Source organism: Cricetulus griseus, chromosome 2, assembly GCF_003668045.3.
Source record: "Cricetulus griseus strain 17A/GY chromosome 2, alternate assembly CriGri-PICRH-1.0, whole genome shotgun sequence".
NCBI classification, from domain to species: Eukaryota; Metazoa; Chordata; class Mammalia; order Rodentia; family Cricetidae; genus Cricetulus; species Cricetulus griseus.
In genome coordinates, this window is record NC_048595.1 from 211,466,214 (window position 1) to 211,482,290 (window position 16,077).

Consider the following 16,077-nt stretch of genomic DNA (forward strand, 5'->3'; position numbering starts at 1 on the left):
GGAGTGTTTTAGCCAAAGCAGGCCTTTGCAGTTTTACCCATGCTTCCAGCTGGTTTTGCAGGAGAGCCAAGCCGCATTCAGCCACACCTGCAGACAGAGGAAGGGGCCCCTGAAGCTAGTCAGTAGGGGAAATTCTCAAAAACAGGTCTGTGACCAAACACTCTGTTCCTGCTCATGGTGCCTGCAACGGGCATTGAGCCCTCCAGTGAGCAGGTTGCACTGCACACAGCACTCCAGAGTCAAGCAGTGGTGTTACAATGGCTCAGGGGGAAAAGCGGACAGGACCTTGGAGAGCATCCTCGGCTTTTTTTTAACAGAAGATGCAGGTGGGGTAGTGAGAGGCAGAATAAGGGTAGGCCTCAGTGGGTTTGATAGCCCCAGAAACCTCCAGAAAAGGGGTATGTGAAGACCCTCGCCACAAATCTGACAGCAGGAATCGGGGCAGAGAAACCAAAGGACATATGACAGCCCTGCTCGTTTGATTATGACAATTGACCTGAGGGTGGGCTCTCCTTTACAAATTGGTCCTTTATTTGGAAAGTCCCTGGCTCTTGCACTGCCGAGGGGCCCAGAACAAGGAAGGAGGCACTGGCGGTAACAGCTAAGGAAGCACGGATCTAAAGGGGAAAACTGCCCCCCCTCTGAGGTTAGGGGCTAGAGTTGAAATTGATTAAAAACAACACTGACAAGGAGTGGGGAGAAGGCAGAGACGCCTGAAGCACTGGGCGCAAGGACAGAGTGAGACCCGCGGGCAGAGCGGGGGGGGGGCGTGGGGAGTGGGGAGGACTCCGCGGAGGGAGCAAAATAGAAAAAGCCACGGGAGAAAGGAGAAGCAGACAGACGGGAGACCGTGGGGCAGGGAAGCTCTGAAGAGAGCGCCCAGGAGAGAGCGAGGTGGGGAGAGCAGTGACGAGCAGGAGGGCGGGAGAGTGGGGCGGGCGGCAGGGCGCGGCAGCGGGCCGGGCCTGGCTGGGGGCGCCCCCACTGACCCTTGTCGCCGCTTGCTTCCCTCCCAGGCTGCGCTTTCCTCACCTACTGCGAGCGTGAGTCAGCGCTGAAGGCCCAGAGCGCGCTGCACGAGCAGAAGACCCTGCCCGGGGTAAGTGGCGCGGGCCGTGGCGCAGCCGGCCGCGCGCCGACAGGGGGCGACTTAGGGAGGTCGGGCCGCGAGGCGCCGGGCGGGGACAGCAGGGACCCTGCCGGCCGGGCTACGTCCGGCTGAGCCCCTGAGTGCGAGCTGCGGGGAGGAGTGGGGGGGTGCAGGGGCAGTGGGCACTGAGCTGGGACGGGCGCGCCGGCCGCCGCCGCCGCCGCTCCCGGCCGTCCAGGCCCGACGGGGGAAGAACTTGGCCGTGGCCCGGAGCCCAGACGTGGCAAAGGCGCGCACGGCCCGGGGTGGGGCGCTGCATGTCCTGGGCCTAAGAGCCGCGCACTGCTGGGGATGTTCCGCAGGCTCTCGAGTGCATACAGCTGGGCCCCGCTGGGGTCCGGCACCCGCAGATCCCGAGCCCTGGGCCGCGGTGGGAGGGGCGCATCCCAGGCGCCGCGAGTGAGATCACCGCGGTTTATTTAAGGAGCCAGCCCTCGTCTTTGATAAACTATCGCGCCTTGGCCCTGGTTTATAGCTTCTGTGAGGGGGAGAAGGGAATTATTTATGGTCCCCCTAACTGGGTGTGATATCAGCCGTGGCTATTATCGAGGCTAGTTCATCACCATAAAATAAGAAGTGTCCCTCGGGTCAAGGGTCTGCGCGGTCTCTCCTGTGGGTTCAGAGAGATTGGGTTTGGGGGGTTAGGAAATATACAGCCGCTGAGCATCTAAAGATAAATGGAAAATTGTGTTTGTGGGCATGGTTTAAAGAATAAGCAAATATGCAATGTTTCCGCGTATACAGTGGGCGCTGTGTATACAGGGAAGCACGTGTGTTCTCGATGTATGCACGCCTGTGCTTAGGCTTGCGTGTTTACATTCTTACCAAGCAAACCGTATGTAAACACACGTTTCCATTTCTGCTAAGGTTAACCAGGTAGATGAGAGCAAATGGCACACCCCGAGGTGAAGCAGCTCCCCACCACTACCCACCCTCACCCCCTTGCTTCAGAGGTCTTTCATTAAGGCTGCAGAATTACACAGGCCTTTCCTTCCATTATGACAGCCTTTGTATTGTATTTTGGTGTTTGTGATTGCAAAGCACGGGGCTGAGTCATCTTAATAACATAGCCGCGGATGCAAATGTATGGAAATGCAGGCGCGCACAGATTTTGTGTGGAGCGGGGCTTTGGCAGGGCGGCCGTTCCCAGTTGGTTTTTTAGTGGCGCGACTACATGCACATATATTATAGTAATACTTTCTGGGTGCCCTCTGTAGGATGGCAGAAATGTGCTCTACGTTGTGCGTGACGCATAAAGCCATATTGTAAGATAGTCAAAGGTTTCTCAGAAAGGTTTACGCTGATTAATAAAGTGTTTATGGCACTTTTGTTTGGGGGGAGATTGTGATAGATATTTGAGAACCACCCAAATGGAATAGAAAATACCACATTGTTATTGGAGGCCCTCCATCAGCTTGAGAGAGATTGCTGGAGAGTTTCATAATGGCTAAAAGCCGGAATCAGATGGGGAAACAGAAAGAGAGAAGGTGGGAGGAGGGTTCCGATTTTTTAAAAAGGAAAAGCGTATGTGGATTGTTCCAGACCTAACCTTAACTCGTGGTTGTTTATTTTACATATAATAGAATAGCTAAATGATGGAGTGTATTAGTTCTTTAATAATTTATAGAAATACTTTGATGTTGCAGTAATTACATTAAAGGTCACATATCAAAGGTAATTTGGTTGAGCAGCTGTGATGGTTTCTCAGAAGCAATCAATATCACTGTCCGTGGTGCTGATTTCACCAAGGGGCCTGCCAGATTAAAGAAGGCTTATTACCAGGCAGAAAGGCCCAGGGGAAATCAGGAGCACGTTGGAGTGAGGCACCAGCCCCCCTTCCACGATAATTAACACCATTCCCCATAATCTGCGCTAATCCCTCATACTGGGAGATCCAGTGGCATTTTTCTGAAATCACAAAGACAAGTTGGGCAAGAGGCAAAAAGAACCATGAATTACGCTGGCAGAGATGGGGTAGAACTAGATTCCCCTGGTGGGGTTCAGACACAGCCCAGAGTTCCTTGTGCTGCTCAGAACACCGACCTTTCTTCAAAGCTTCCTGAGGAGACTCAGCCTCACAAGCCTGCTCACACAATTCTCTGGGCAGGCAGAGCTCGCAGGGGGAGACACAGGGAAAAAGATGAGTTGCAGCTACAGGTTCTGAGGGCACATTGTTCCCACACAAACTCACATGCAGACAAATGGAAAACAAAATGACCGAGTAAAATTACGCTTTAAAGTGGAGTCATTTTGATCCCGGAAAGCAGAACTGCCGTTATTATTGTGAGCTGGTGCTCTCCTTGGAGATCAGAGGAAGTGTGCCTCCAGCAAATGCAGAGTGAGAGGTCCAAGCAAAATGCTCTTCAACCAAATCATACATGTTCCTGCCAGCTGAGGCTGTGCTTACTGCTGCCTGTTTGGTTGGAAGTGGGGCACATAAGAAACCTCTTCTTGACTGGGGTGGCCCCAGTAGGGGCCCCAGTGAGCAGCCAGTGCATCTGACTAAAGAGAATGAAATTGAAAGGGGAATCTGGAAAACTGGTAACCTCAGCAATTTAGGCACTTTTCCAGACTTCAAATTTCATTAAAATCAATCCATTAGAATCAGCCCTCTACTTTCTTACTGAGGAGAGATAGGAGGGAAAGCTAGTACAGACAACACATTCTGATTCCCAGCAACTTACAGAGCTGGCATCACCTTCCAGCAAGAAAAATAATCCATTGTTGTACACAAAGACACATAAGTGCATGTGCACACACAACCACAGCAAACAACACCAACACAGCAACTGCAGCTGAACCAGAGGCACTCCTCACTCTTCTTCATCCAGGAGGACAGGGGAGCTAACATTTCTCTTGGAAGAAGTAGAATTTTAGGGAACAGGTCCCCAATGGCTGCTCTTCTGAATCAGAGGCCAATTTCCCTGGAAATCAGCCTAATTGAAGCTGCTCTGAGGGCTGATGGAGTCGTCGCCTGGACCAGTGTCACAAATGGATTATTATTCTTGAATGTGGCATGGTTTCAGTAGGGTGAGATTACTAAACCATGAAGCCTCATCAGGGTACTTGAGATTATGGATTTCTGCCAGAAAGTCTGCATGATGCACTTTTTTAGCTCTCTCTCTCTCTCTCTCTCTCTCTCTCTCTCTCTCTCTCTCTCTGCCTCTCTACTCTTTCCTGATGGAATACAAGAACCTTCTATCATCAGTGTTTACAGGGTACAATCACAGAATGTGGCTTCTCAACCCATCAGCAAGCATTTTCCAATATATGCCCTTCTCTCTTGGAGTTGTCCATCAAGTTGGAGACAGAAGCAGTACACACAAATATAAGCAACCATGGAAGACAATAGATGTTACAATAAAGTGCTCAGTGTAGTCAACTGCTTATCATTCACAGTGAATACTTGATAAACACTGTACTAAATGATAGGCATGGTGTTATTTGTCACATCCCTTGCCTCAGCCTCTTTTTAAGACCACCTTGTGAGGAAGACACCAGATTTTGATAATACAATTGATAAATGGATCTGAATTTATCAAGCTCTTTACTTTTGTTAATGCTTTCAATTGCTTTAGAACTTTCAAGGGACAAAGATTGCTATGGGGGGTTCCTTCAGGATATGAGCCAGTAGGAAGACAGTTGGGAGTCAGGTGACTATGTTAGAGTAACAAGAAACAGCCTTGCACTGTGTATGCACAGCAAGGCAAGAGGCTGACAAAAAGTTCTACCTGAAATAGAGGTTTTCATGCCTCACACTGGGTCCAAGAGCAATCCAGAGTCTGAATGTGTCGGGGAGGCCCTGTGGAAGAACTGTGTGCCTTAAAACACAGACCCACTGCTGAGTTCCAGCTGCTCCAGCCTTTGGGACTTTGCAGAGGATTGTCTTCCAGGGAGAGCCCATATGTTCCCAAAGTTAAGAATATGGGGCCAAGGGAACAAAGCTCTGACTAGGGAAATGCAGATATGTGACGAAAGGTGGCCAGAATTACTCCTTCAGCAGCAGAAATGTTCTTGGCCAGAGCTGGAAGAAGTGGGGGGTTGGTTCCAGTTAGCAGGAGGCCTAGAGGCAGGGAAGAGGAAGCTGGTGTGGAGGGGAGCTGGCATGCTGAAAGGGAGCTGTTTCTTCTTGGTAAATATCAAAGCTCCAATCTGCTAGTTAGAGATGGGTTTTTGTGCCCTTACTGGGCAACTAACACACTCTGCTGCCTCCCACTCAACCCTGAAGTCACACAGGAGGCATGCAATATCCCTGCCATCCAGAGTCCCCAAACTGAGGTGCTTGCAATGCAGGAACCATTATTTCCATAGCAAATCAGGCTGACCTTCTGTGAGTTTGTTAACAAAGATAGTAAGATGGAAAATTTACCAAATGTAAAATTTGAGTTAAATCCCCAGCACTTCTGTCCCTTCTCCCCCTCACTTCCTTTTGCCTTAATTTCAATTTCTCATTTTGTTCACTTCTCTTCTGGTCTGTTTTCTCCTGCTCTCCATTCTGGATATCTTCTTTTTTGTCTTTCATTCCCACCTTCCTCTTTTTTCTGTCCTCTCACTGTCTTTTCTCCCTCCTCTTCTTACCGCATCTCCTTTTGCTTACTCCACCTTGGCACCTAGAGGAGGCTCTAGTAAGTCCTCCACCAGGCTTCAAGGGGCTTCCTCAAAGAGGCCCAACCCCCTCTCGAATTTCCCTGCCACTGAAGGATCCATCTAATTTTATGTACAACTGTAAAGATGAATGATAAGTAGAAACTATAGAAGCAAGAAGATGAATAAATTATAAAGGGCAAATGATGACAAGCCAGGGGTCCCCAGAGACAGTGATATGATAACAGAAACTAGAGACGAATTTATGAAGGGTGTAGTTAGCATGTTCAGAGGCTGTGAATTCTCCGGGGTAGTTTTACAACTCCTGGTGATAGGCATAATCAAAGCGTTTCAGTTTAGAAATGTGATATATTTCTACTTGTCTGTCTTGCAGGAAGTGTCGGTTTTGTCTCTGTGTAGTGAATCTGGGTCTTGTCACGACCTGTGTCTTCCCTCCCAGTCTCTGCCACCTTCTGTGTCTCTATTTGAGATAGTAGAGACAGACACACACATTACTCCTGCTGTCCTTCTAACTGAGTGTGTTAGTTTAGGGACAATGATGACAAAATGCCACCAACTGGAGGCTTCAACTGCAAAAAAATAAAAAAAAACTACTTTGGTTCTTGGTTAACAGACCAAGATAGCTGTGAGGTTTGTCTCTGCTGAGAGATTAAGGACAGTGTCTCCCATGCCTCTTTTCTAGATTCTGGAAGTCTAGGGATCTTTTTGTCTACACGTGTTCTTTCTGATGCCTTGTGTTATAGTCCCTGGTCCACTATTTCTGCACCCATGTACTTCCCTTCTGAAGACACTAATCACATTGGATCATGGTCCATCCCAAGGACCTCAGGTTGGTCCTCTATAAAGATTCTGTCTCCAACACACAGGTTGGAGACCTGTCTTCTCATTCACAGATAAGACTTCATTCTTTGGGCACAAAGCTCAGTTTAATCTGCAACATTGGACAACATGCTACCTTTGACTATTCCATGACAGAAGAAAAATGATCTTTAGTGATGCCTGAACCATGGGGATCCCATAAGCCCCTTCTCTGTGATTCCCAACTAACCTCATACTTTTGTTCTTCTGTGGGGGAAATGGGTGACATATCTTTTTCTTTTCTATAGTCCCTAAAGAGAATTCCCCGTCTGTCCTTTAGGCAGTGGTCCTCAAATGTACAATTTAGTAACCAAAGAACTTGGGCATTGTCTGGAGATGTTCCTAGCATCTGTGAGGAGTAACCAGAGATGAATCTATGCATCCTGAAATGCACATGACAGTCTCCCAAATAATGAACTGGTTGCCCAAATGTCATTTGTGCTAAGGAAGATAAACTGTATCCCAAGGCCAATGGTGGTGTAGAAGGCAGGAAGGACAGCAAGCTCAGAGGCTGAGCATTCCCTTTTAGAAGCTTGTTCTCATTCATTTTGAGCACAAGTCAAAGGGTCCTTATGATAGGAAGAGTTGGAGGTTGTGTTAAAGAGCATACATTTAAACAGCCAAGTCCACCTCCCACTTGTGGGCACAAATCTGGCCATGCCCACCTCGTGTTGTAGCCCTCAGGGCAGACTCATAAAAGACCTGCCAGTTTCGGTATCATTTCCAGCTCTGCTCTCTCCTCTAACTCACATGGAGTCAATGATCTGAATGATGAATTTGCTCATGACAGAGATGGAATGAGAACCCAGACCTCCTAAGCTAAAGGGGGATGTCTCCACCTCCCCCCTTTGAAGGCTCCCTCCCACCCCAGCTTATGTCAGGCTTCTGTGCAGCCCAGTATTCCTTTATTATGTGACGCCACCATGAGCCATTCAGAAGGCAACACCAAGGTGAAGGGAATATTGAGGCCACAAGAGGAGAGTCAAAGGGATGTTTACCCAGAGACAGCTGAAACACAGGCTTCACCTACAGCACAAATGACTTGCCTTTCTTCTTTCACTCAGCCCACAATGCCAGCCCCATGTTCCACTGCCTCCATTGCAGACCCTGCTCTCGCCTCCTGCAGAAACAACCTGAGTCCTCCCCACCTCATAGGTTTCCTCATGCACCCCCATCCTAGACACAATGCTTTCTTCTTCCTTGCCTGTCTGTGTTGGCCTTGAAAGCCCATGCATTTGTCATATAAGTGACTGTGGACTCTGAGACACCCAGAGCAAAGTCCAGGCCTGGACACAAGTTGTGCCTGGTAAGACTCTCTATGAACCAGAAAGCAATGGTTCCTGTTACCATGGACCTGGCTTCAAGAAGGCATGTGAGTGAATGGATGCAGTCTAGGGACCTACGCTTAGGTACAGTTGCCAAAACAGTCCATATGACTCTAGCTTAGTTCAGACCCTCCCCAGAGCCACCTTCTGGGTTGTTTGCCTCTGGAATCCCTTCTAATTCTGACATTCTTCATGTTTCTAAGAATAATAGAGTCCGCATTCCCCACGTTGCTTAACAAGACAGAATAAAGGGGTGAGTGGGAAACTCTGCTCTCTCCTTTGATTCACGTGGAATCAATGATCTGCATGACGTGAGCTGAGAGTTTGCTCATGACAGAGAAGGAGCAAGAACCCAAACCTCCAAAGCTCAGCCATGGGGAAGGTCTCCAGCCTCTCCCTTTAGAAGATTTTCTCTCCCGCCTAAACAGGAACCTAGTGTACTGGGTTTATGTGCAGCTCAGCATCCCTTTGTCAGTATGATCATGTCTCCTGGTCTCCACCGCTTGCCATCATTGATGACAAGTGTAATACAGCAAGGATCAGATAGGTCCCTCCATGATGCACCCACCCTGAGCCAAAGCTGGATTCCCAAAAGCAAGCCTACCCCTGCACTCTGCTCATTCTGAGGAGTTCGGAGAGGCATTTTGCCATTTGCAGCAGCACTAGCCAATTGTAGTATAGTACAGATAACTTGTCCTGTGTTCAGAACAGAGCAAAATTAGCAAGACAGTGTGTATTGCTGAAGATGTTTATAATGTGGTATTAACTGAAAGTGTCTGGGGTTCCAGAAAGATAAATCAGGCTGCCCCAAGGAATTCCAGCCACAGGGGTGGCCACTCACTTCCGGACCCTTGCCCTACTGGTACCTTTTCCATAGCATAACCAATGGTATCCTTGTGAGATACAGCTCTCATCACCTTTGATCTCTGTTACCCAGAAGATCCAGCCAGTGGCCCAATCCTCTTCCGGGTTCCCCAGATCCCCGAAGCTCTTGCACACATCATCTTCCTTAGGAGCCTCTGTTTTCTATTTCAGTCTCCTGTTCTGAGCTCTCTCCATTCATCCCCAAGGCCCAAGTCTGGAATGAGTTCCTCTGTGCAGACTCTTCCCAAGGATGCTTTGCAACTCCCAGAGTTTCCCAGCACTGCTCTTTAGTCCCAGAGTCCTCTGTTAACATTGGGAGGTACAGTTGCCAGGGCTTATCTTGCCTGGTTCAAAGGAAGGCATGAGAGTAAGTGAGAAGCAGATTCTTTTTCTGATGAGTGTCTCTGGTAACCAATGCACCTCACAAGGGCATACAGGTGAGTCAGTCCTCACAATTCCTCTGTCCATATCACCTACAGCCCCTCCCTAGAAGATTCCCAGCTTAGCTTTCCCTGCTGGATAAGTTTGGGAAGAAAACAAACATGGCTTTGTGGCATTGAGTTCATAGAAGAAAGCTATGAGGAAGGAGTGTTGACCCCAGTAATCGCAACTGGTGAGGATGTGAGTGTGTGGGTGCGTGATGTGAAGTATACATCCTCAGGAGAGGGATCCTGAGGATGGGTTGCCACAGGGGCTGCGCCTGTATGAGTCATGGTGAGAACATTAAAGGGTTTCTCAACCTTTCATCAGAAAGCAAGCCTGAGACACAAAATTTCTGTGTGAGCTACTGCTTCTGGACGGATGTGCTTTAGGACTGGATGGTTTCCTTTTAGAAAGTATGTGTGGGGGTGAGCAAAGGATCAGATGCCTCTGTGTTTGGGACCAGTGGGGTTCCGGAATTGTGGGATGCCTTGAACCATCAAAGATGAGCAACCTCAGGTGGTGATGGCAAAATGTAGTATTGTTCTTTATCAAAGTCCTCATGAAAATAGTTGTAGCAGGAAAAGTACTGGTGTTTAATGGGACGAGGTCTTTCTAGGTCCCCCAAGTCTATTATGGTGAGAAGCATGTCAGGATCAAACACACTAATGGTATGCCCTCAGGCAACCACCAGGGGGTGCCAGAAAAGTGGCATTCTCTTCTGGTGGCCAAGTGGTCAGTCACAAGGCAAGAGCCAAAGCCTGGTAACTAATTCTGTATCCAGAAGTGAGGAGGCAAAAATGCCACCAAACACTCCATTCCAGCCTTGAAACATTAGCAGTCTGTGAAGAAAATGTCATCCTAAGGATGACTTGGGTCCGAGCTTTCTACTTTCTCTAATGAAGTCATGTGTGTGAGCCCTTTATATGCCAAGAATTGCCATAAATAACTCAAGTGTAATTATTAATGGCAAAACAATGATGTGAGCATGGATGACCTTCAGGGTCCTTTGCTGAAATGAAACCCTGTGATTCCTAATTCACATTTGAAATAGAGAATAATAAAAATACAAAATGATTCAAATATGCAATTTGAACTATTTGAACTGTTTGTTTCCAGACAAGAATAATGGCAGTAATCAATAATGACCAGAAATTGTCCATGAAGGAAGAGAGCAGAATTTTTTGGAAGTGTAAGGCAGAATGCTCTTAAATGGGAGGGAAGGTATGAAACCCTGTCTCTCCAGCCATGGTAAGAGTCAGTATCTACAGAGAACTCAGTATGACCCATGTGCTCTACAAATGCCCTCTTATTTAACACAGTCTCACACTGGCCCTAAAAGCTGAACACTGGCAATGCTGTTGTTAGTAAGATAAAAAAGGAGAAGGGTCTTGCCCATGGCCACATGGCCTGGGCACCAACACCAAGGAAAAACTGGGGCTGCACAAGGCCAAGGGCAGTGTCATCATGCACAGAAACCACTGCATGGGTATCCACAACACAGACTCTGGTGTTGATTCATCTGTCTAACAATGTTAGGGTCAGTTTCTTCCCTTGTAGTTAGAAAATGGTTTTCCTGGCTCCGTGCATCAAATCTTCAGCTGAGAAGGGCTGAACCTGCTGCCTCAGTCCCTTTTCAGGAATGCAGAAAGCTTCCCTGAGGTTCCCTACTCAGTAGACATCTATGTATGCCTCAGTGACCAGAGTCATGTCACAGAAACATGATAACAAATGCTTCTGTTTATGAAGAAAAGAGGGGTGTACACTGTGAAGATGGATCAGTAGACTTTGCCCCAGACTGGTAGATATGGGCAGCAGTTACAAAAGAGCAAACTGAATGGAGCAATAATACAACCCACCCACAAGCTACATGAGTCTTCAGTTCATACAATCACATGGCTAGCCTCAGCCCAGACAGACTGAGGTGATCTAGGAAGGCTAGCTGCCTCTGCCTCTTGCTCCTTAAGAACCCTCTCGAGACTCGGTCAACATCATGGACAAACCCCATCCAGGCCATAAGCTAATTTAGATCAGCACCATGGACAAGACCCACTCGTCCACACTCTCGCCATCTGTCAGCACCATGGACAAGACCCCACCCGTTGACTCCCAGATATCGGTCAGCACCGAGGACAAGGTTTACTCCATCACCCTCTGGCGTCTGTCAGCACCACGGACAAAGATTCATTGAATTCAATCCTATGAAGTCAATCAACACCATGGACAGAAACTCTAAAGACTATCAGCACCATGCACAAAGGCTACTCAACTGCTCCTCTAGGTGGCCCGACTGACTCAGGAAGTGGGACAGGTCACAGAACAGCCATAATCACAGTGGAAAATGAATGAAATAAGTCTGTCTCTGATCCAAGATCCAAAAATTCCCCTAATTTTTACTTGATTTCCCATTGTCAAGCCCCACCACACCAGAACCAATACAGCCCTCCACTCCAGCCCTCCTACGCCCCTTTATAAGAGGACTTCAGACACTGAAGGTCAACAAAAGCCCTTATATTGGGTGAGCTCGGGGCCCACATTCATACAATCTGGCTTCCAAACCCAGATCAACCATTTTGAGCTGTGACCTGGGGCTAGTCATTTCACTTTTCAGAGTGAATTTTGTGTTTGTATGAGGACTGCCTATGGAGAGTATGACATAGTGCATATAAATCCATGAACACCAGTTACACTAGGGGAGGTGCCTACTGTCCTGTTGCTATTCTGTCTCCTTCCTCAATCTTTTCTGACCCACCTCAGCCCCTATTTCCCTGGATGATAACTGACTCTAGATGCATAGCTACAAAATCCCAGCCATACAACCCAGCCCAAGGCTAGTCATCAGGAAACCATCAAATCCCACCCATAGAATGGAAGTGGTGACAGAAGTACCTGTGGAGGTAGTTGCCCCAATCCCTGTTGGGGCCTAGATATGTTTGCAGAACACACTTTGAGATCATTCTATGTCCACCACGGGAGAGCTGATAGTTAGGATTTTGTAGTAATGGTATGAGTGATCCCTGTGTGAGAAACACATTTCTGTCTCCACCTCCCATTCACTAACTTTTCACCATCAAAGGAGTGAAGGGAGCCCAGGACATTGCAAACCCTAAACACATGAGAGCAGGAGCATTCCCAGTCTCCTGTGTGGTTGGAATGGTCCAGAAGGCCCTTCAAGACAGGGAGACACAGCATCTGAGATGAATATGCATTCAGCCTCTCCAACAGCCCCGACAGCTGGCACCCGACAGCTGGAACTGCTCAGGGCCTGTGAGAAGGTTTTTAATTCAATTCAGTAAGTGTTTCCTGAGCACCCACCAGGAGCATGGCCCTATGCTGGGTGCTGTTTGGCAGATGGAAGCTGGAGAGGGCAAGGACCCCTGCCTCCCCTTGGGGCTTCCCTTCTGCAGAAGAGGAAAGGTGTACATGCCAAGCAATTAGAGGACAATGGATTGAGACTCAGGCTGCAATTCAGAGTTCACATGGATCAGGAGTGCTGAGAGAAAGTGACTATTCATTGAGTCTCTTCAGCAAGTCACTGTGCAGGGAACAGTGGGACAGCCTTTGAGAGATGGGAGAGCTGTGGGTGGACAAGAGAACCTGGAGATAGCATACCCAAGAGGTGACAACATGAACAAAAGCAAGAAGGAAGGAGGAGAAATTGTACCAAGAACTTTACTCTCAAAGGTGTCAGGGGTCTTTATAACTCAGGACTGGACTGCCATCCAGTGAGGGACATGGCCTCCTTTCTTCGGGTGCTTGGGTACTGTAGAGGAAAGTAAGCACTTCACCATTGATCAGCCTGTGCAGATGGAGACCAGTGAAAGCCTGGTGGGGGAAGGGCATCAGAAATGGGTGCTAGGGTCTGTGGGTCACTTGCCTTAATTTCCCTACCCAAGGACAGACTCAGTAGACAGAATTGGCACTCCTAGGGCACCTAGGGGTTGCAATGAGTATCTGCCTAGCAGAGATGCCTCCCTTGATTCTCTGAAAACCCTGCTGGTGTTAGGTAGAAAGGAAATTTAGCACTCTTGGTCTCTGGAGCTTCTGGGGAGAATGTTGCACTCCTTTGAACACGTAGAAGACAGTGCCCAACCACAGGAGAAAATCTGTACAACAGCACCAGCCATACAGAACTGGCCAGGGTCCTAGATATCTTACATGACATTTGTTTGGCACTCTGGTTTATAATAAAAGAGAGAAAAGAGGCGTGCATATGCAGGGGTGCAGAGGATAGGCATAGCCTGGACTCCTACACTTTAAGTCTTCCATGTGTTCTCCTTGGTCCTCCAGCCTTAAAAACACTGTATGTCCCTCCCATTCTATGCCCAACCCATTAGAAAAACATTTATTCCTCCTCCTAGGCTAGAACAGCTCAATGTATGACTAAAATGCTTCTCTGCCATTGTTTCTCTCTAAGAATCATGGAAGTTCTGAAAATAATAGTTGGAAGAGACCTTAGCATTATCCACTCACTTCCATTTTGAACCCTGCTATGGAAGTCCAGATACAGTTGGTCATGGCTCTGTTGAGTTGCTTAATCTTGGTTTGCTCTGTAGTAAGGCCTTTATTTGTGATTGACAGATAAAGGGAACTCACTGTAATTCACAAGAATGGGAGGACACAGGCTCCATTAGCATCCATATTAAGGGGCGTGCTCGGTTCAGTTTTATTACTTTGGAGTAGACACTCCAACAGTGTTTCCAAGTTAATGTCCTGCCAAGCCTGCCTTAATGAACAGATACAAAGCATGTGTAATTAGCACAGCAATGCCATGACACAGTACTAGTACAGCACTTGCAAACACTGTTCTCAGTTGAGCATGATGAAGGCAGGCCTCTGAAATTTCAGCTACTTGGGAAGCTGAGGCAGGAGGATCACAAATTCAAAGCCTTCCTAGGATACAGAGCAAATTAAAGGTCAGCCTGGACAACTTAGTGAGATCCTATCTCAAAATAAAGAAAAAAATTAAAAAGAACACACACAAAAAAATTCTGGAGATGTGGCTCCATAAGAGAATATTTGCCTAATGTATACGTGAAAGCCAGGGTTAATCCTCAATGCCCCAAATAAGCAAGCAAACAAACAAAAAGGCCCCACTAATTTCCTATACATATTTGGACAAAAGGTCATTTTGTCTGCATCGATGACCAATGTTTTTGTACTGGACCTGATAATGTAGCTCAATTAGTAGAGTGTCTACTTAGCATGTACAGTTCAAAGCGAGCCTGAGCTACATGAGACCTACTTCTCAAAAAGAGGTGTATGTGGGGGGTTGCTTTAAAAAGGTCAGTTTCTCCTAAATTCCAAGGTCCTCAACCTTGTCTTAGGGAGTACCAAATTTATAGACTTCAAACAACTACTTAGATTTGGCATCTGTCAGACACAAAGAACTCAAGTTGTCAAAACCCAATGGATCACAACTCTCCAGAAAGCTGTCCCTGGTAGGTGTGAGTCCCCATGTTCTAATGTACTCCACCCTGAGAATCTGAGGGATCTGACTATATTATGAGGTGCCATAGATCACCCCTAGTCCCCTCCCTACTCTCCACTACCATAGAGCTTTGCTGTAGTTGTGAGCTCTAGCCTGTTCCTAACTGGGTGTCTCTGAAACTTTTAGGTAATGGGAAAAATATGATCAGTCCATGGTGGATCATTCCATGAAGGCAAAGTACTGCCTGGCCCCTATTTAAGTCCCACTTGCTCCTTCCCCCAAGTTTTGGGGCAACAGTGTGTGTTATTTTCCTCTCTTTTTAGTGAATGATTTATCTGGGGGAACTTCATATTTTCTTTTAGGATAAACTAAGCTAATGTGATGTGCTTGTTTTAATTTGCAAGGTTAACTGATCTAATTATCACCGGTGTTTAGTTAAATCCTGTGCCTGGGCTGGCTGCAGGTGTGGGCTTTGAGTCCCACCAACAGGAAATCTCTGAAAACAAGCTGATCTAATGCAGTGGCTCTACTGGTATGAGAGTCTCACTAATAATTTATTTAATTAGCAATAATGCATGAATTTATTAACATCCAAAGATAAACAGAGGGTGTATTTATATTAAACAAACCTACGAGGAACTGCTAGTTGCTTCCTAGGCCTCCTTTGCAGGGAACATGCCTGTCCAGCTCCATGTGTGTGGATATAAACGGTAGTTCTGTGCATCCATGCTGGGGCCTCCATTCAAATACAGGAAGATACTTCTTCCATATCCATGCCCAGGAGCTGAGCTGGTCTGGAGTGGGTTGCAAATCTGGAGTTTCAAGTTGACCCCAGTCTCCAAAGGAACCAGATGTGTTGCTCCACTCCTAAAAAGTTGAACTCAGTCTTGCAAAGTGCAGGTTCCTAAGAAGGAAAGTGATGGTCCCCTAGTCTTTAAACAGGAAAGATGGACTCTTGGTGTTTTGGTGTTTGGTGTTTGGCAATGAGTGATACTCCTCTAGCTCCCATATCCAAGGAATGTGACATGCGCAGCAGAAATAAATTTGAAGGACGTTGAATGACTGATGGATATGCATGACAATTGTAATATGTGGCTAGGTTAGGGTGGCCTGAAAAGAACCTTGCAAGGCATGTAGAGAGGAAGCAAGCAACACACCATACACACACCATGAGAAAGTCCTGGCTTTATGAGCCTACCTCTTCCCTAACCCACAAAGAGCTGTCTCCAGCCCACCTGGAGCTATAAAAACTCTGCCAGGGCAGCTCAGGGTGCCAACACTGTTCAAGGGAGTGCAATGGAATGACACATGGCCAGAATCCTGTTAGGCTGCATTGTTTTAGATGTGGATTAAGTCCAGCCGGCAGCTGCACTGGAAATGCATTTCCTATAACCTGAGGCCCAGATGCTGGACAGTCTGAGTCA

At 47.4% G+C, this 16,077-nt stretch overlaps 1 protein-coding gene across 26 annotated transcripts in view; it reads left to right on the plus strand.

Annotated features, from left to right (window-relative positions):
* LOC100763521 (CUGBP Elav-like family member 4) overlaps positions 1-16,077 on the plus strand; it is a 281,984-nt gene that overhangs the window by 72,539 nt on the left and 193,368 nt on the right. For all 26 annotated transcript variants that reach the window (XM_027400605.2, XM_035440235.1, XM_027400607.2 and 23 more), the window contains exon 2: positions 1,017-1,099. In XM_027400605.2, coding sequence (XP_027256406.1) covers positions 1,017-1,099 — 83 coding nt within the window. The remainder of the gene's footprint in view (positions 1-1,016; positions 1,100-16,077) is intronic.